Below are 20287 nucleotides of genomic sequence, written 5' to 3'. Positions count from 1 at the left end.
TGCAAGGAGTTGCTGGACCTGACTCGGCAGGAACCAGTGCCCCTCAGGCACAATCCCCCAGAGCAACTGCAGCAGGGCTGGTGGTGATATTCCAGACGTGGTTTCCTCAGGGAGAGACAGCCAGCCGCACAGTCTACTCACACCTCCCAAACCACAGAACAACAGCTCTCTCGGCAAAAGCTAAGTACTTGCGTTTATTTTACCGTGCCCCCACACCACCAAGCCAGCTTCAGTGGCCACTGATTTCCCTGGGCCTGAGATAGGTCCTGATGCACACCCTGAGCCACTCTCCCAGCCTTGGGGGAAAAGATAATCTGCCAGCTCCACTAACCTGGGGAGCTCAGGACAGAAGCGGCTCCTGTCCAGGCACAAATGGCCCATGAACTTTGAATACCTTTAACCCCCGCATGGAGCTGTGTGGGCCCATTTCAGATTAGGCCCTTGTTGGTAAACCACAATGGTGCATCTGCTTGAGATCTGACTTTAACAGTCTCAGCTGTGTGGTGGAGAGGTGGGTTTTTGATGTTTGACAACTCTTTGCCTCTTAAACAGGGTCTTCACCTACTTACATCAGGAGCCTGAGGACTGGTGGCTCCACCCATGTCACCTAGACACCCACGACAGGGGTCCAAGGATAAGTGATGCCTACCAGTCCTTACAACCAAAAGCATTGGGTGCCCATAGTCCAGCTACAGAACCCACCCAACTGTGCGTTCTAGGGAACAGGGACATGCTTTCCTCACAGACACTCGGGGGGACGGCTGGCAGCCCCCTGCCTTGTTCAGAGCGTGACCCCCTGCTGCAACTACATACCTGTGCCTACACCAATCTCCCCTTCCCCTCAAAAACCAAGGTTGCTCTGGGGAGTTCACTCCTTTCAAGCCAGCTAGGAGTGGAAAACACAATGGAGGAGCTGCATGGGAGTTATCTTGTTGAGTTTGTCTCTTTTCCCTAGAAATGGATCTCAGTACCTCCCACTTCCACTCACATTATGAGGGCTAGAGCTAACCAAACGGACTGCTCGGCAGCCAGGAATCTCTGTTGTACAAGGCTGACTCCAGCCCAACCAGGAACACAGCATTACGTTTGTGGTTGTTGTTGTTAGGTGCTGTCAATTTTGACTCACAGAGACCCTGTGTACAACAGAATGAAACAATGCCCGGTCCTGTGCCATCCTCACAATCATTGCTGTGTTTGAGCCCACTGTTTCAGTCACTGTGTCAATCCATCTCATTGAGGGCTTTCCTCTTTTTTGGTGACCTTCTATTTTTCCAAGCATGATGTTCTTCAGGGGCTTAACCCTCCTGATCATATGTCCAAAGTATGTGAGATGAAGTTTTGCTATCCTCACTTCTAATGAGCATTCCGGCTACATTAGGTTTAGAGCAAGAAATATGGGATAAGACACAAGCACAGTAACCTTACCTTAGTTACTTAACAACTCTGAGTCTTCATTTCCTCATCTGTAAAATACCCTGCCTTCCTCTGAGGGTCATTGCTGTTATTGTTGTTAGGTGCTATTTGCATCCCTGCTTTCAATTCTTTGGGCCATATGTTTAGGATTGGAACTGCTGGCTCATATGATAGTTCTACGTTGAACTTTTTTGAGGAACCACCAAACTGTTTTGCACAGCGACTATGGCATTTTGCATTCCCACCAGTAATGAATGAGGGTTCCAATTTCAACACATCCTTGCAAACACCTGTTATTTTCCTCTTTTTTTAGTATAGCCATTCTAGTGGGGGTGAGGTGGTATGTCTTTGTGGTTTTGATTTGCATCTCCCTAATGACTAATAATATTGAGCCAGCACCAGCAGAATTTTAGGATTCGTCATTGGTAGTAAAAGCAAGCTCATCAGTTCATTCGAAGAGAGACAGAAATAAACCTCCAATAAGCTGAGCACAGAATATGAACTGAAAGAGGAAGCAGGTGACTGGGGTACTGGCACCAAAGGCAGTGTACTCCACCTGGGTCAGGGTCAAAGCTGAGGGCCTCATTATACACGGTAACCTCCCCATCACGGGCAACAGCACCCATCTCCCTCAAATATCATGTATACAAAATTCAACTCAACAGACAGCCATCTAGTTATTTCAAAAAAGACAATGGATGAATGAACCCTGGCTCGTAAGGTCAATAAAACAAATGTTCAAGTTTTGGATTGTGGATACAGTCTCAACAGGACAGAATTTAAGAAAATCCATACTTATTAGGAAGTTCCAATTTTTAGAAGAAACTGATTTGAGAATAACTTTGACCTGCCTTCTGTGCCAGCCCTGAAGTATACTGACTAATTAACCAACATTATTTTTACTAATATTCTCATCCCTACCTTCAAGGTATGTGATTACTGGATACGGATCAAGTTTAAAAGTCACACGTATATTTCCAGAATCCCACCCATGTGTATACCCTAGCTTTACAAGCAAAGAATTAGAAACTATGAAGTTATTGGGAATTTGAATCGAATCATGATTTCAACTTCAGGTTCGATTAACCAGTTTATGCAAAGTGCTTTCAAACCCTGTATTATGGTGCTTTCCATGGTGCTTGTCAGGTTACATCCAGCCTTCTCCCACACTACACACACACATACACCCAGCAAAGTAACCACAACCATCCCTCAGTCCCCACAAAACCCATTATTCCAACCTTATAGAAACAGTTTGGCTTTCACAGCTATTTTCTTTGAGCTTCTCTTTGACTGAGATCTCACAAAGCCTCTCAAGATCTTGCAGACTAGAGGCTACACACTGCTGGTTTGCCAGCTCCATTATTTCACCTCCTCCAGGAATTCCCAGAGACAGCAGTGCCACCTGCTGGTAGGGAGGGCACAATCTGCTTTCTGGAAGCCCATGGGTGACAGGAATGGCAGCCTAGATTTCTGTCTTTGTGAGCCTTTCTTTTCTAGAGCACATTATAAGCATAAGCTACCATCTGAGATGTGTAACCTCCACAGGAGCCTCCACTGTGACTGGCAGGTCATCCGGAAGCCATGTAAAGCAAAGCCAGGCTGGCCAACAATGAGGCACTTCTGCCTGGAAATGCCTCCTCAATGTTGCAAATGCAAGAGCCTCACTGAATTCAACATTTCCTGGCTCTCCTTTTCCCCCACTGCTTCAGTATCAGATAATAGCACTCCCAGTCCCTACCTGTGGCTATGCTATCTAGCTCTATCTCACATCCTAAGGAAGGTGCTCAGACCCCTCTCAATGTGAAGGCTCTTACATGTACACAATGTGACACAGATCCTTCTCAAAGGACACTACTGCTTAGGCATGCAGGTCGGACTCGAATCTCTTTCATTCGCTCTCCATCCTCCCAGCGCCTAACCCAAGGGACAGAAACAACAGAAAGGAAATGATTTTGTTGTTGCTTTGAAAGTAACACTAGTGAGCTTTCATTGATTCAGAGAGTAAACCCTTGTGCTATAGGTCACTGATGCATGTTGTGTCCCTCAAGATGAACTCAGCCTGCCCATCTTCCTGGTTTCCCTTCCTTAACCTGATTGGTGTTTTTCAACCTTTTCACAGCCCCTTCCATAGGTGAAGGTAAGAACTGCACGCCCTTTGTGTAGTTTTCACAGGCAGTACTCAGTTAGCAATGTCTAACGTGCAACCTGTAGTTACAAACCACTCCCCGTAAAGCCTATTCATATTAAAAATTTGAGGTATATACAATGGTTCATAAAAATAAACTGGCGCTACTTCGGGAAGCGCATTAAAACACTCTTATTATCACCATATTATCGTGTTAAAGATATTTTAGTGTATCTGGAAATGATTCTTTAATGTTTTTTATGTCTACAAAAGGAACACTACGTGCTAAGACAAACATTTGGTTAACTAACATTAGATACAAACCGTACCTAACTGTTCCGGCTTATGTACAAATTCAACTTAAAGACAGATTTAGGAACGGAGCTCCTTCTTAATCCGGGGACTGCCTGCATGACAAAAATGACATTTTTTTTTTTCAGATCTCAAAGCATATACTTTTTCAAGTTATACCACCTCTCTCAACCTTCAGAATTCCTTCCCCCACCATCACCAATACCAACTTAAAAATTTTAGACAAAATTTTAAGTTATCCCTAATAATTTGCTTTGTGTTCCAAACTATTAGCCAACAACCTATATTCACTTTACTAGGGACGGTTGTTCCCAGCGAGTTTGAGCTTCATAGCAACTTCTTTTACTTCCATTCACCTCAGAGTTCTCATCTCTCTAACAGATCCAAGTGCTCCCTCTTCAATTTTTTTTTTTAACTTGCCAAGCTAACTGACTGCCTATCAAGTATAGACATTTTGCCAGTATGCAAGGGTGGATTAGCCAGGAAGCAAGGTGTACAACAGGGTTAATTGTGTTTACTCACTAATCAGTAGTGAACAATTTCACGGGGGTTTCATCACACCTTTGATGTGGTGAAAAACAGGGAAAATTTTGACTACAGATTAGTAGGTAGGCACAAGTAAACCCGTGTGTACCTTGCTTATTGGATAAACCATCTCTGGAGTATGTCTTACATGTTTGAAAATCACAGTGTTTCCTAAAGAAACAAACTTGTAGGGAGAAGAGTAATAAAAGGGCTTTGAAAAGGTATCAGGGTGTCTCCAAAGAATCAGGTAAATAAAGATCTCTGTCAGTCTCATGCCAGAATAAGTTCTAAGTGGATTACATTCAAACTCCAGAATACAGTAAAATTAACACTAGTTAACCACTGGAAAACTGAAGGGACTTTTTATGTTTCACTATAAGCATGTACAATATATCCTATTGCAGGTCTGCGGAAATGGAGGAGAGAGGTAGGGGATACCCTGCAGTTTTAATCTGCTCTGAAACTCCTGCACACACCTCCCCTTTTCAAAGCGTAGTTTACAGGAGATATTCCCTCCCTGCACATCCCTCTTCTGCCACACAAATGGTCTTCTTCAAACACACCCTTTTCAAAGAACTGAGGAAGTCGAAGAGGCTTAATTTAGACCCTGCCTTCCTCTCACAACAGCCCAGTAACATACAGAACATAACTAATTTCCCTCTTGAACAGCCCCAGAAAAGTCTCTGTTTACAGCGACCCCCCACCCCACACACACACACAAAATCCTGTCTTCTTGAACAAGAATCTCAGTATGCTGATCTGGTCTGCTGTTCACTGCAGGCATTTCCTTCCTCACAATTTACCAGTCACCAGTTAAGCCTCTCATTTACACCTACTCGGTTGCTTACAGCATTTGTGCCTTTGTAACGAATCTCTGGGTCCCTTCAGCCCACTCAGAGCGCCCGACTGCGGGGAACCTGGGCCCTTCAGCCCACTCAGAACACCCACCTGCGGGGAATCTAGGCCCTGCAGCCCCTTCAGAGGGCCCACCTGTGGGGAACCTGGGTCCTGCAGCGCACTCACAGCGCCCAACTGCGGGGAACCTGGGCCCTTCAGCCCACTCAGAGCGCCCAACTGCGGGGAACCTGGGCCCTTCAGCCCACTCAGAGCGCCCACCTGCGGGGAACCTGGGCCCTTCAGCACACTCAGAGCGCCCAAATGCGGGGAACCTGGGCCCTTCAGCCCACTCACAGCGCCCAACTGCGGGGAACCTGGGCCCTGCAGCCCACTCAGAGCGCCCACCTGCGGTGAACCGGGATCCTTCAGCCCGCTCCGAGCGCCCAACTGCGGGGAACCTGAGCCCTTCAGCCTGCTCAGAGCGCCCAACTGCGGGGAACCTGGGCCCTTCAGCCCGCTCAGAGCGCCCAGCTGCGGGGAACCTGGGCCCTTCAGCCCGCTCAGAGCGCCCACCTGCGGGGAACCTGGGCCCTTCAGCCCCCTCAGAGCGCCAACCTGCGGGGAACCTGGGCCCTTCAGCCCCCTCAGAGCGCCAACCTGCGGGGAACCTGGGCCCTTCAGCCCACTCAGAGCGCCCAACTGCGGGGAACCTGGGCCGAGGGTTCGCCTGCAGGTCCAGCGGGCAGAGAAGCTTCTCCGGGCGGCACTCGGGCTCGGTCCCCGCGTCACGCCGCCCCCACCCCGCCCGCACCAGGGAAGAGGGTCTGCGTCCACTTCAGAACCGGGGATCCCGGCATGGGGGAGGGGCGTGCGAACCCCCCCCACCCGCCCCGCCCATCCCGCTCGCCCCGACCCGACGAATGTGCGGTCGGACCGGCAGCCCCGCGGCGTCGCTCACCTCGGAAGAAACGCTCAGGCTTCCTCCGATGGCTCGGGAATAAAAAAAAAACCCGCCGCTCGCGCACGCACATTAGGCTCTCGTGCCTTCGCCCCTCGGGTCCACGCTCGAGACCCTCCCACCAGGCTCTGGCCCGCCCCGGCCCTGTCCGTCCAGGGCCGCGAGAGCCAATAAGCTCGCACGGGAGGCCCAGCGCCAGTGACGTGGCCACAGCAGCCAATCACCAAATGGCCCTAGGCCGCCCGCTCCGAAGTCCCTTGGGTTCTGCTGCTACAGCGCAGAGAGGGTGCCAGAGGCGCGCAGAAGACTGAGACTCCGTGTTTGGGGACTGATTGATCGTTTGCTACATCTTTTAGTTTCTAAAATCCTAATATGAATAGTCATCTCCTGAGTATCTTGTTAAACTCCGGATTCCGATGCAGTAAGTTTGGGGTAGGGACCTGAGAGTCCACCTTTCTAACTAGCTCCCAGGTGGTGGTGATGATGCTCCTGGTTCGAGGACCACCCTCGAGGAGAAAGATTTTAAGGAAATCTGTCAGAAAGCGTCGGTTTTACACCTGCCCCATGTTATTTTCAAGTTTTGAGACCTCTTCCTCCAGTGAGGCAGAGCATTCCAGTGACTGACTAAGCAGGGGGTGTCCTGGTGACGCTCATGGTTTGGGCACCTGCTGAGGGAAAAAACCCGCTAACCAAACCCACTGCTGTGGTATCGATTTGGACTCATAGGACCCTACAGGACAGAGTAGAACTGCCCCATAGGGTTTCCAAGGCTGTAAATCTTTAGGGAAGCAGACTGCTTTGTCCCAGGAGCAGCTGGTGGATTGGAACCCCTGACCTTTCACCACTGTGCTGTGTTTAATTCCCACACCACCCACCCTTAGGCTAAGACACAACAACCTATGCCAACTTGGGGTTGGGGTATGGAAAGTAGAAATGGAGACTGTGTGATCCTTGGAAATAACAGGACTGTGTTCTGAAATATTGGGCATGTGTTTCTGAGTGGCAGCTGGGCCAGACTCTGGCATAAAGTCCCCGCTACTTTATGTAAGTTACAGTGTGTCCTACAACTACAAGGGCAAGTTCAGGAAGGGCACTTGGAGTATAGGAAAAACATGCGGGGACCTGATGCTTGCAGTGTAAGCTAGAGTGGTTGTACACTAACCTGCCTTAGAACGCACTGCCGTCGAGTCGATTCCGATTCATAGCGACCCTATAGGACAAGGTAGGACTGCCCTGTGGAGTTTCCAAGGAGCACCTGGTGGATTCGAACTGCTGGCCTTTTGGTTAGCAGCCGTAGCAAACCTGCCTTAGAAGTCTTAAAAATTTTCCCAGATGCTCTTCTGTAATTCCAGAGTCAGGACGTCAAGAAGCCCATTGCCTCTAACATCTCTCAAACTTGACCTGAACTTAGTGTACAGACTGCCATCTAGAAGCTTTGTGGTTCAGCATAGCCAAGCTCTTATTACCCAGTGTTGTACTGATGTGGCTCAAGAGTCTAAGTGCTAAATTCTCTAAAGCCTTCAGACCAGGTGGTGTGATATTCCACCACATTGCTTCAAGCAGTTCTCTCTCACTATTCATCAAGGGGACTAAACTGCCACTTAGAGAGAACTTCATCCTTGTCAGTGTGTCTTAGTGCTAGAAGTGAAGCCCAGTGAGTAACCTTGGACATTGTTCATCACATTGCTCACTATCAGGCCAGGCATAGCACAAAATTCAGAGTTTCTGGGAGCACCTTAAATCAAGTATAGCACCGGTTCTGGTTACAGCAGGAATAAACAGATGTCCAGGCAAGAAGAACACATTTGAAGTCTCAAAGAAAATCTCCTTTGCAGTCTTCTAAGGTCGCTGAGTCGGAATCAACTTGATGGCAATGAGTTTGGTTTGGGTTGGTTTTAGCATTAAACTGGACAAGTCCTGGTGGCTCAGTGGTAAAGTGGTCGGCTGTTAACCAAAAGGTTAGTGGTTTAAATCCAGCAGCCGTTTCATGGGAGAAAGATGTGGTGACCTGCTTCTGTGAAGGTTACAACCTTGGGAACCCTGTGGGACAGTTCTACTCTGTTGTATAGGATCGGATCGCTATCAGTCAGAATCAACTCAATGGCAATGGGTTTGATTTTGGGTTTATCATTACATCAGTGGTTCTCAAGCGTGGCTGTACAGTAAAGGTTTTTAAGGGTATAGATTTTGGGCCCCTGTGCCCAGAGATTCTGATTGGGGTGAGGCGTGGAACCTGCGTAGCTATAGGTTTAAAAAGCTCTGCAGGCGATTTGCTATCCAGCATGTGTGAGAACACCTGCATAAGTTCCTAGATCAATGGAGTCATTCCTTCACAAGGAACAGTCAGCTCTGCTACACAGAACACTAATGACGTGAAGACTGTGAAAACAGACGGTGATTTGCACACAATATGTGAGAAGAGATAAGAAAGGCCAAAAATAACTCACAGGAAATAAATACACCAAGGACAGTTCAGTGGTACAAACTGAAAAGCCAGGTCCATAACTCAGTTTCATTCCAGTTGATTAGCTAAATATTTCAGAAAGAACCTATTATCTTTGTCAACCATGCCAAGCTGACCAGCTCTCTAGTGATGTCTTCACTTATTCTATGCCCCTCTTACCAAAAGCAAATTCCTGGTTGAATATCATCAACAGCTATTCTCTGAGGCTTTTCCCAAAGTGTGTAACAGAGTCACCAGGGGTACTTGTTAAAATGCAGATTCCCAGGACCCACCCCAGAGCCTCCTGTTACCTTTTCTCATGTAACAATCCTGAAGTCAGTATTGGTTAAATGGGAGTCCAAACTGGACCTCCTGATAGAGAGCACCTACACACAGGCAAGGCCTCAAGTAGAAGACCTATGCTATTAGTTTGCCATGCTGGCTAAATAAAGGAGGGCCATTCCATTTTATAAAACTCCAGGAGATTCTCAGTTCTCTTTACTGGGATTGTATGAAGTTCTGTCATTATTATTATTTTTCATAAGGCATCGGGATGCTGTTGCACAGAGTTTTTCTATGGACTGAGGTGTAATGCAGTGGAGCTTGACTCAGTTTTTAACTCAATTAGTGAGGTCCCCTCAGAACGCTCTGCTAACAACAGCCATCTTTTTCTAAAGTGACTTTATTTGTGACACCAAAAATACAGAAGCCCAATGCGTGAACCTTCAAACTAGCTTCTTTCTAGCTCTGACGCTTTAAAAAATATATTTCACAGCATCCAAATGGGGGAAGAATGTTTTTTGCCTTGTAAACTTGTAGCTCTATCTACTGGGTAAAATAAGGACAGGTTTCACTGATATTTAACTAGCATGAAGAATGTGAACTTTTAACTAGGAAAAAAAACATTTGTTTTTCTCTTTATGGGTGTCATCATTATAAAGAGAGGGAACAGGAAGCAAAGAGATGCTTACCTGAGGATATGAATTTGTAAAAAGGACATCCAGGCCCTCATTCATTTTCTGTTTTTCGGTCTACTTGCCTCACATACATAACTCGACTATTCTAGCTCAGGAAATGACTATGTTAGGATGTGATATAAACCCCGAGTGATTGCAAGCACTTTTCTTCCGCCCAGAAATTGCTGAACAAGAGATTTGGGTATATTTGAAAAGAAAAGAAAGAGATAAGATATAAACACCCCACCAATTTGCCAAGTCCCCAGAAATCCGCCCATTGGTCTGTTGTGAGCAAAACCTCTGTAGACTCCTTTATAATTGCTAATTACACTTTTATCTCTCTAGCAATAAACAGCTTCTCTAAATGCAATTGATTTCATTCACAAAGACTCACAGGTTATCCCAAAATTTACCCTCTGTAACATTTTATACCTATGTGTCTGTCTTTTGGAAATGCTGGTGGCGTAGAGGTTAAGTGCTATGACTGCTGACCAAAAGGTCTGCAGTTCGAATCCACCAGGAGCTCCTTGGAAACTCTATAGGGCAGTTCTGCTCTATCCTGTAGGGTTTCTATGAGTCAGAATCAACTTGACACCAAAGAGTTTTAGTAACTGTTGTTTTTTTTTTTTGGTCATCCAGTGTAATCCTGTACAGATTTAGATTTAATCTAACACACAAGGCATAGCTTAGATAAAATGATTTTCTTTATAGTCTCTATAGGTTGTTACTCTTTAAAAAAATATTTCAGACTTAAGAAATGTGTAGGTAATAATACGATATAGCCTTCTACAGCCCCCCTTCAACTCATGAAAGAAAACATTATAAATGCAGTCAAAACTCCGTGAACACTCCCAAGAATTTTATTTTTTAGGAGGAGAGTTCACACTAAGCAAGCTTAGCCACAAAGGAAAGAGAATGGCTTATGTAAGGAAACATCATGTTGTATACATGTAATAAACAACATAAATATAAATGGACAAAGTTCTTACTGAACCAAATGTTTGGAAATTTCAAACTGGTGTAAGAACATGATAACAGAGCTGGAGACTCCATGTGGTCCAACCAACCCTTGTGTTTTACAGTCACAGATTTGGACCTGGAAAGCGGGTAACCTTTGGAGGGCAGCACAGGTAATTAGAAGCAGGCATAAGGTGAGGGATCAGATCTCATTCATTCAACAAACACACTCCATGAGCCCTGTCTTTCAGCTCATTTTAGAAGAGAAGTAAGCCACCACAATTCAAGATTAAAAAGTGTTGTGTTGCAAGTGAAGCACACAGCACGGCAAGAAAGCAAATAAGACCACCACTTCCAATTGATGGAATCAGGAAAGAATTTTTGCAAGAAGTAATGCCTTAACTGAATTCCAAAGAACTAGTAAGAGCTTCCAGCCAAGGGTATTCCAGGCCTGGGGAACAGGCCATATAAAAAGCACGAAAGCATGGAACACTGTGGAAGAAAAAACAGTTTAAATAGCTGTAAGAGGGGAAGAGAGTGAAATGATGATTGAAAGGTGTTGTTGTTGTGCTTAGGTGCTGTCAAGTCAATTATGACTCATAGTGACCCTAGGTACAACAGAAAGAATATTGCCCAGTCCTGTGTCACCCTCACAATCATTGTTATGCTTGAGCCCACTGTTGCAGCCACTGTGTCAATCGATCTCATTGAGGGTCTTCCTCTTTCTCCCTGATATTCTACTTTACCAAGCATGATGTCCTCCAGGGACTGGTCCCTCCTGATAACATGTCCAAAATAAGCGAGACAAAGTCTCGCCATCCTTCTACGGAGCGTTCTGGCTGTATTTCTTCCAAGGCAGATTTATTCCTTCTTCTGGCAGCCCGTGGTATATTCAATATTCCTCGCCAACACCGTAATTCAAAGGCATCAATTCTCCTTCGGTCTTTCTTATTCATTGTCCCGCTCTCACATATGAGGCGATTGGAAACACCATGGCCTGGGTCAGGCATACCCTAGTCCTTAAGGACTTTAAAGTGACATCTTTGCTTTTTGACACTTCAAAGAGATCTCTTGCAGCAGATTTTCCCAGTGCAATGCATCTTTTGATTTTTTGACTGCTGCTTCGGTAGACGTGATTGTGGATCCAAATAAAAGGAAATCCTTGACAACTTCAGTCTCCTCTTCCTTTATCGTGATGTTGCTTATTGGTCCAGTTGTGAGGATTTTTGTTTTCTTCCTGTTGAGGTATAAATCATACTAAAGGCTGTGGTCTTCATCAGTAAGTGCTTCAAGTCCTCTCACTTTCAGCAAGCAACGTTGTGTCATCTGTATATGGCAGGATGTTAATGAGTTTTCCTCCAATACTGATTCCCTGTTCTTCTTCGTATAGTCCAGCTTCTCAGATTATTTACTTAGCATACAGATTAAATAAATATGGTGAAAGGATACAACCCTGACACACACCTTTCTTGATTTTTAATCATGCAGTATCCACTTGTACTGTTCTAAAGACTGCCTCTTGCTTTATGTACAGGTTTCTCATGAGCACGATTAAGTGTTCTGGAATGCCCACTCTTGGCAATGTTCCCCATAAATTGTTATGATCTACACAGTCTAATGCCTTTGCATAGTTAATAAAATACAGGTAAACATTGTTCTAGTATTTTCTGCTTTCAGCCAAGATCCATCTGACATCATTCCACATCCCCTTCTGAATCTAGTTTGAATTTCTGGCAGCTCCCTGGCCCAATGTACTGCTGCAACCATTTTTGAGTTACCTTCAGCAAAATTTTACTTATTACAATATTGATGATATTGTTCAATAATTTCTGCATTCTGTTGGATCACCTTTCTTTGGAATGGGCATGAATATGGATCTCTTCCAGTCGGTTGGCCAGGTAGCTGTTGCCAAATTTCTTGGTAGAAATGAATGGGTGCTTCCAGCATTGTATCTGCTTGTTGAAACATTTCTATTGATTTCCCCTCAACTCCTGGAGCCTTGTTTTTCACCAATGCCTTCAGTGCAGCTTGGACATCTTCCTTCAGTACCACTGGTTCTCGATCATATGCTACCTCCTGAAATAGTTGAATTTTGGCCAGTTATTTTTGGTACACTGATTCTGTGTATTCCTTCCATCATCTTTTGATGCTTCCTGCTTGTTCAGTTTTTTACCTGTAGAATGCTTCTAAATTGCACCTTGAGGCTTGAATTTTTTCTTCAATTCTTTCACCTTGAGAAGTGCCGAGCTTATTCTTCCCTTTTGGTTTTCTAACTCCAGGTCTTGCACATTTCATTATAAACTTTACTTTGTCGTCTTGGATGCCATTTGAAATCTTCTGTTCAGCTCTTCTACTCATCATTTCTTCCATTTGCTTTAGCTACACGATGTTCATGAGTAAGTTTCAGAGACTCTTCTGACATCCATTTTGGTCTTTTTTTTTTTTTTTGTCTTTTTAAGGATCTTTTGCTGTCTTCATGTATGATGTCCTTTATGCATGATCCTACAACTTATCTGCTCTTCATTCATTAGTGTTCAGTGCATCAAATCTGTTCTGGAGATGGTCTCTAAATTCAGTTTGGATATACTCAAGGTTGTACTTTGGCTCTTGTGGACTTGTTTTAATTTTCTTCACCTTCAGCTTGAACTTGCATATGAGTAATTGATGGCCTGCTCTGCAGTCAGCCCCAACCTTGTTCTGACTGACGATACTGAATGTCTCAGTTGTCTCCACATATGTAGATTCCAGATATGTCGATTTTATTCCTTTGTATTCTATCTGGCAAGGTCTACGTGTGTAGTCATCATTTATGTTGCTGAGAAAAGGTATTTGCAATGAATAGTTTACTGGTCTTGCAAAATTCTACCATGCAATCTCCCACATAGTTTCTATCACCAAGGCCATATTTTTCAACTACTAATCCAAAATTTTTTTTTTTAATCCTTCATCTGTGTTTCCAACTTTCACCTTCCAATCACCAGTAATTACCAATGCATCTTGATTGCCTATTTGATCAATTTCAGGGTGCAGAAGTGGTAAAAATCTTCAATTTCTTCATCTCTGTCATTAGTGGTTGGTGTATAAATTTGAATAATAGTTGCATTAACTGATCTTCCTTGTTGTTGTTGTAGTTAGGCGCTGTCGAGTCAGTTCCAACTCATAGCAACCCTATGCACAACAGAACGAAACACTGCCTGGTCCTAAGCATCCTTAACAATCATTGTTATGCTTGAGCTCATTGTTGCAGCCACTGTGTCAATCCACCTTGTTGAGGGTCTTCCTCTTTTCTGCTGACCCTGTACGCTGCCAAGCATGATGCCCTTCTCCAGGGACTGATCCCTCCTGACAACATGTCCAAAGTATGTAAGATGCAGTCTCGCCATCCTTGCTTCTAAGGAGCATTCTGGCTGTACTTCTTCCAAGACAGATTTGTTCATTCTTTTGGCAGTCCATGGTATATTCAATATTCTTCGCCAACGCCACAATTCCATGGCTGTTGATTGTGGATCCAAGTAAAATGAAATCCTTGACAACTTGATCTTTTCTCCGTTTATTATGATGTTGCTCGCTGGACCACTTGTGAGGATTGTTTTTCTTTATGTTGAGGTGCAATCCATACTGAAGGCTGTGGTCTTTGATCTTCATTAGTAAGTGTTTCAAGTCCTCTTCACTTTCAGCAAGCCAGGTTGTGTCATCTGCATAATGCAGTTTGTTAATGAGTCTTCCTCCAACCCTGATGCCCCGTTCTTGTTCATATAGTCCAGCTTCTCATATTATTTACTCAGAGTACAGATTGAATAGGTATGATGAAAGAATAAAACCCTGATGCACACCTTGCCTGACTTTAAACCAATCAGTATCCTCTTGCTCTGTCTGAAAAACTGCCTCTTGATCTCTGTAAAGATTCCTCATGAGCACAACTAAGTATTCTGGAATTCCCATTCTTCACAGTGTTATCCATAGTTTGTTATGATCCACACAGTCAAATGCCTTTGAATAATCAATAAAACACAGGTAAACATCCTTCTGGTATTCTCTGCTTTCAGCCAGGATCCATCTGCCATCAGCAATGATATTCCTGGTTCTACGTCCTCTTCTGAAACCGGCCGGAATTTCTGGCAGTTCCCTGTTGATGTACTGCTGCAGCTGTTTTTGAATGATCTTCAGCAAAATTATGCTTGTGTGTGATATTAATGATATTGTTCTATAATTTCCACATTCGGTTGGATCACCTTTCTTGGGAATAGGCATAAATATGGATCTCTTCCAGTCAGTTGGCCAGGAAGCTGTCTTCCGTATTTCTTGGCATAGACGAGTGAGCACCTCCAGTGCTACATCTGTTTGTTGAAACATCTCAATTGATATTCCATCAATTCCTGAAGCCTTGTTTTTCGCCAATGACTTCAGAGCAGCTTGGACTTCTTCCTTCAGTACCATCGGTTCCTGATATATGCCACCTCTTGAAATAGTTGAATATCGCCTAATTCTTTTTGGTATAATGACTCTGTGTGTTCCTTCCATCTTCTTTTGATGCTTCCTGCATCGTTTAATATTTTCCCCATGGAATCCTTCACTGTTGCAACTCGAGGCTTGAATTTTTTCTTCAGTTCTTTCAGCTTGAGAAACACCGACCGTGTTCTTCCCTTTTGGTTTTCCATCTCCAGCTCTTTGCACATGTTCTTACAATACTTTACTTTGTCTTCTCAAGAGCCCCTTTGAAATCTTCTGTTCAGTTCTTTTACTTCATCAATTCTTCCTTTTGCTTTAGCTGCTTGACACTCAAGAGTGAGTTTCAGAGTCTCCTCTGACATCCACCTTGGCCTTTTCTTTCTTTTCTGTTTTCTCAGTGACCTCTTGCTTTCTCCATGGTTGATGTCCTTGATGTCATTCCACAACTCGTCTGGTCTTTGGTCACTAGTGTTCAATGCATCAAATCTATTCTTGAGATGGTCTCTCACTTCAGGTGGGATATACTCAAGGTTATATTTTAGCTCTCGTGGACTTGCTCTGATTTTCTTCAGTTTTAGCTTGAACTTGCATATGAGCAATTGATGATCTGTTTCACAGTCGTCCCCTGGCCTTGTTCTGACTGAAGGTATTGAGCTTTTCCATGGTCTCTTTCCACAGATGTAGTCAAGTTGATTTCTGTGTGTTCCATCTGGTGAGGTCCATGTGTATAGTCACCGTTTATGTTGGTGAAAGAAGGTATTTGGAATGAAGAGGCCGTTGGTCTTGCAAAATTCTATCATTTGATCTCCGGCATTGTTTCTATCACCAAGGCCATATTTTCCAAAAACTGATCCTTCTTCCTTGTTTCCAACTTTTGCATTCTAATCGCCAGTAATAATGCATCTTGATTTCATGTTCGATCAATTTCAGACTGCAGCAGCTGATAAAAATCTTCTATTTCTTCGTCTTTGGCCCTAGTGGTTGGTGCGTAAATTTGAATAATAGTCATATTGACTGGTCTTCCTTGTAGGCATATGGATATTATCCTATCACTGACAGCGTTGTACTTCAGGATAGATCTTGAAACGTTCTTTTTGACGATGAATGCAACACCATTCCTCTTCGAGTTGTCATTCCCAGCATAGTAGACTATATGATTGTCTGATTCAAAATAGCCAATACCAGTCCATTTCAGCTCATTAATGCCTAGTATATTGATGTTTGTGTGTTCCGTTTCATTTTTGACGATTTCCAATTTTCGTAGATTCGTACTTCGTACATTCCAGGTTCCAATTATTAATGGATGTTTCCCCCACATGTCTTTCAATTTGTCGTACTGTGGGGGCTTGTGTGTTGCTGTGATGCTGGAAACTATGCTACCAGTATTCACATACCAGCAAGGTCACCCACAGAGGACAGGTTTCAGCTGAGCTTCCAGACTAAGACGGAGTAGGAAGAAGGATCCGGCAGTCTTCTTCTGAAAAGCATTAGCCAGTGAAAACCTTATGAATAGCAGCAGAACATTGATACAGTGCTGGAAAATGAGCCCCCCCTTATGAATAGCAGCAGAACATTGTCTGATATAGTGCTGGAAAATGAGCCCCCCCCCGCCCCAGTCAAAAGATGACTGGGGAAGATCTGACTCCTCAAAGTAGATTTGACCTTAATGATGTAGATGGAGTAAAGCTTTCGCGGCCTTCATTTGCTGATGTGGCACGACTCAAAATGAGAAGAAACAGCTGCACACATCCATCAATAGGCTGGAGTACCACACCCAAATGAGGGGTACGTTGCTTCCAAAATACAAAGACGTACAGCAGGGGTTGTGCCTCCTTTTCAGTTGTAGAAGGGGCCAGATACATCAACTTATCCTTGACTTTACAAGGAACATCTTGACATGACCACACCACTGGAGCCCTAGAAAGTTTACTGAGGTGGAAGACATCTGAATTTTTTTGGAATAATTCCCACCCTGTAGCAATATTGTACCAATAACTGCAGAGTCATTGATATGTCTTTCTTACTAAGTCCATTCAGCAGAATGTCATCAATGTGATGGGCCAGCGTGACATATTATGGAAGGAAAGGGCGATTAAGGTCACTGTGAATTAAATTATGACACAGGGCTAGAGAGTTGACATACCTCTGAGATAAGACAGTGAAGGTGTACTGCTGACCTTGCCAGCTGAAGGCAAACTGCTTCTGGTGGTCCTTCAAAACAGGGATGGAGAAAAACACATTGGCCAGATTAATGGCTGCATACCCCAGGAAATGTATTCATTTGCAGGCCACATTCCCAAGGAAACGCCTCTTCCAACTGATTGCTCATATCAGATCATAAAATGGAGTATGCTTACATAATGTCTGCCAAAACCCTGAGAATCATGGCCTACCCAAGTTGACACATAACGTTAATCAACACAGTGGTGATGAAAATGTTCTGAAGTAGACGCTGGTGACGGTGAATAGGATTGTGAAAGTACATAAAGCCACTGTATTACACACTCACAGGCTATTAAAACAAAACTTTATTTAATGAGAAATCTACCAGTTAAAATACTATAAACTATACAGAATAAATTCAGCTGGAAAAGTACTAAAACGAAACCAAATAGTACCTACTGAGGTGAGGAGAAGTAAGGGTCTGCTTCTGGAGTGGATGTTCCCTGGCTGTCAATAAGGAGCTGCTGTGGAGGAGGTGTGGCAACTAGCTCAGCCTCTGGTGCCCCAGACTGAGCTGGAGATGGGGCTCCAGTGTTGGAACAGAAGCTGGATCAATATTAGCTGTTCATCTGGGAGGCAGTTGGAAGTGGCCCAGGATGGAAATCCACCCCTCCAGCTGGCCCTTCATCTGCTGTTGGTGATGAAGCTGGAGAAGGAAGACCTGTGGCTTCAACAAGTTCCAGTGTTGGTGCAGGATCAGAATGGACATCAGCTGGTGGTACGGAAGCTGGTTCTGCAGGTGGCCAAGGATAGGAATCCAATGCTCCAGCTGGCTCTTTGTCTAGTGCCACTGCTGGAGCTCTGAGGAGCTCCAGTGTTGGTGCAGGAACGGGATCAACATCAGCAGGTGATAGAGGAATCATTTCTGGAGGTTGTGCAGGGTTGGAATCCAGCTCATCCAGCCAGCTGTTCTCCTGGTGCCCAGGCCAGACCTGGAGATGAAGGGTGGTGGGCTACAGTGAGCTCTGGTGTTGTTGTAGCAGCAGGAGTAGGGATGACATCAGCCGGTGGTCCAGGAGGCAGTTCTGGATGTAGCCCAGGATAAGAATCAGACCTTCCAGCCAGCTGTCCATCTGGTACCAGTGATGCAGCTGGTGATGGTGCTCTATGGAGGTCCAGTGTTAGTCCAGGAGCATGATCAACTCCACCAGGTGGTCCAGGAGCCCGTTATGGTGTTGGCCGAGGAAGAGAATCCGATCTTCCAGCAAGCTCTCTGCCTGCTCAACTTGGTGATGGAGGACCTGTTGTTGTACCCGGCTCCAACGTTGCTGCAAGGACAGAATATAACGCAGGAATTGGTCCTGGATTCTGTTCTGGAAGTCGCCCAGCGTAAAAATCCAGCTCTCCATCTCTTGGCAGTGCTGGAGCTGCTGATGCTCTATTGAGCTTCGGTGTCGGTTCAGGACCAGGATCTCCATCACCAGGTTGTCCAGTGTCTCACTCTCTAGGTGGTCCAGGTTAAGAATCCGAACGTCCATCGGGCTATTCCTCTGCTGCCACAGCTGAAGCTGGTCATGGAACAGCTGTTGCTCTACGGAGCTCCTGTGTTGGAGGAGGAGCAGGATCGACATGAGTTGGTGGTCCAGGTTCCGGTTCTGGAAGAAGCCCAGGATGGGAATCCACCTCTCCATCCAGTTGTCCATCGGATGCTGGTGATGGAGCTGGAGGAGGGCCTGGGCTACATCGAGCTCTGGTATTGGAGCAGGAGCAGGATTGACAGTAGCCAGTGGTCCAGGAGCCAGCTCTGAAGGTGGCCCAGGGTAAGACTCTGACCCTCCAGCTGGCCCTCCATCTGGTGCCAGTGCAGGCGCTGGTGATGAAATAGCTGGTGTGGTATGGAGCTCCGCTGTTGCATCAGAAGCAGGACTGACATCAGCCAGTGATCCAAGAGCCAGTTCTGGAGGTGACCCTGGCTGGGAATCCACCCCTCCAGCTGCCTCTCTATCTGGTGCCGGTGCTGGAGCTGGCGATATAATAGGTGGTGTGCTGTGGAGCTCCGGAGCCAATACAGGAGCAGAATATACCCCAGAACATGGTGCAGGAGCCAGTTCCTGGGGCAAAGATGGATCTTGAGCTACTTTTACAACTGGCCCTGGCCTTGGCTCTGGAGCTGCAAGAAGAGAAATGTTCACCAATATGACTGCTTTTCCTCAGGCCTTTCCGATGATGAAAAACATCTCACGGCCATCAAGAGAAGCCCAGTCCCAAGATTTCCACCCCAGAAAGTTTTCCCAGACCATGGTCCACCAGAGGAGGGTCTGAGGTTACTCTGCGCTATAGGCCAACCCCAGCCTCTGGGGGTCTTCCCGTGTCCCCCTCACAAGCTCACATGCAAGCATGCCCAGACCTCCTCACCCTCTGGCTGTGGCTCAGTGACCTCCATTTGATCCAGCTGGGCCAAGAGAAGCTGGGCATGGCGCTCCAGATGTGAGCCTGGCATGTTCACCTGCACATACTCCACCACGAGCTTTAGGCAGGGGAAGTATGGGGGCTCATCGAAATCCTCCAAGTATTCCTTCAGCCATGTGTCCAGGATAAAAGAGATGGCGCTGGGGGTGGGTGGTGAATAGCAGGGTCAGAAGCGTTGCTTTCCTGCCACACTTCCCTCCCAGGGCTCCCCTGCATAGAGCCCTGTGTCTGCCCGTCCTTCCAAAGGTCAGCACCACCCTGCATCACACCCTCTGGCTATCCTGGCAGTAGCAGGCCTGGTCACTGAGCAGAGGGCTAGCACACAGCCTCCATCCCAGGGAGCTCCCCATCAATGGTCTGAACAACTCTCCCTCCTTGGCAAGCATGAATTACATCCCTTTCTCTCCTCTGGCCCTCTCCCCACTGGACAGTAACCCTCTAAGGGCACAGAGATGTGTGTCTGCATGTTCATCTCACAGCCTGGCACACAGTAGTGCTCTAGGATTATCTGATGCTGGGCAACATATGGAGGCTGTCCCCTGCCCCAGCTGCCCAGGCCATAGGGCCCCTCCTCTGGAGATTGTGCACCAGCATGCTGCCTGATTCTCTGCATGCATGTGATGGTCTTTTCTCCCATGGACACTGTTCTCCCCTGGGACAGGGGCCCCACATGCAGC

At 45.7% G+C, this 20287-nt stretch overlaps 1 protein-coding gene across 9 annotated transcripts in view; it reads right to left on the bottom strand.

Annotated features, from left to right (window-relative positions):
* Positions 1-20287, bottom strand: part of LOC126068313 (ral guanine nucleotide dissociation stimulator-like) — a 497494-nt gene that overhangs the window by 95601 nt on the left and 381606 nt on the right. For 5 of the 9 annotated variants that reach the window (XM_049870813.1, XM_049870815.1, XM_049870814.1 and 2 more), the window contains 2 exons: positions 19557-19750; positions 17601-19311 (listed from right to left, as the gene is read on the bottom strand). The exons of the other annotated variants lie outside the window; for them this stretch is intronic. In XM_049870813.1, coding sequence (XP_049726770.1) covers positions 18323-19311; positions 19557-19750 — 1183 coding nt within the window. In that variant the 3' untranslated portion in view covers positions 17601-18322. The remainder of the gene's footprint in view (positions 1-17600; positions 19312-19556; positions 19751-20287) is intronic. 9 annotated transcript variants of the gene reach the window in all.

The sequence above is a fragment of the Elephas maximus genome, chromosome 27 (genome assembly GCF_024166365.1).
Source record: "Elephas maximus indicus isolate mEleMax1 chromosome 27, mEleMax1 primary haplotype, whole genome shotgun sequence".
In the NCBI taxonomy this organism is placed as follows: domain Eukaryota; kingdom Metazoa; phylum Chordata; class Mammalia; order Proboscidea; family Elephantidae; genus Elephas; species Elephas maximus.
Note: the sequence above shows the minus strand (reverse complement) of the source record. Positions and strands in the feature narration are given on the sequence as shown.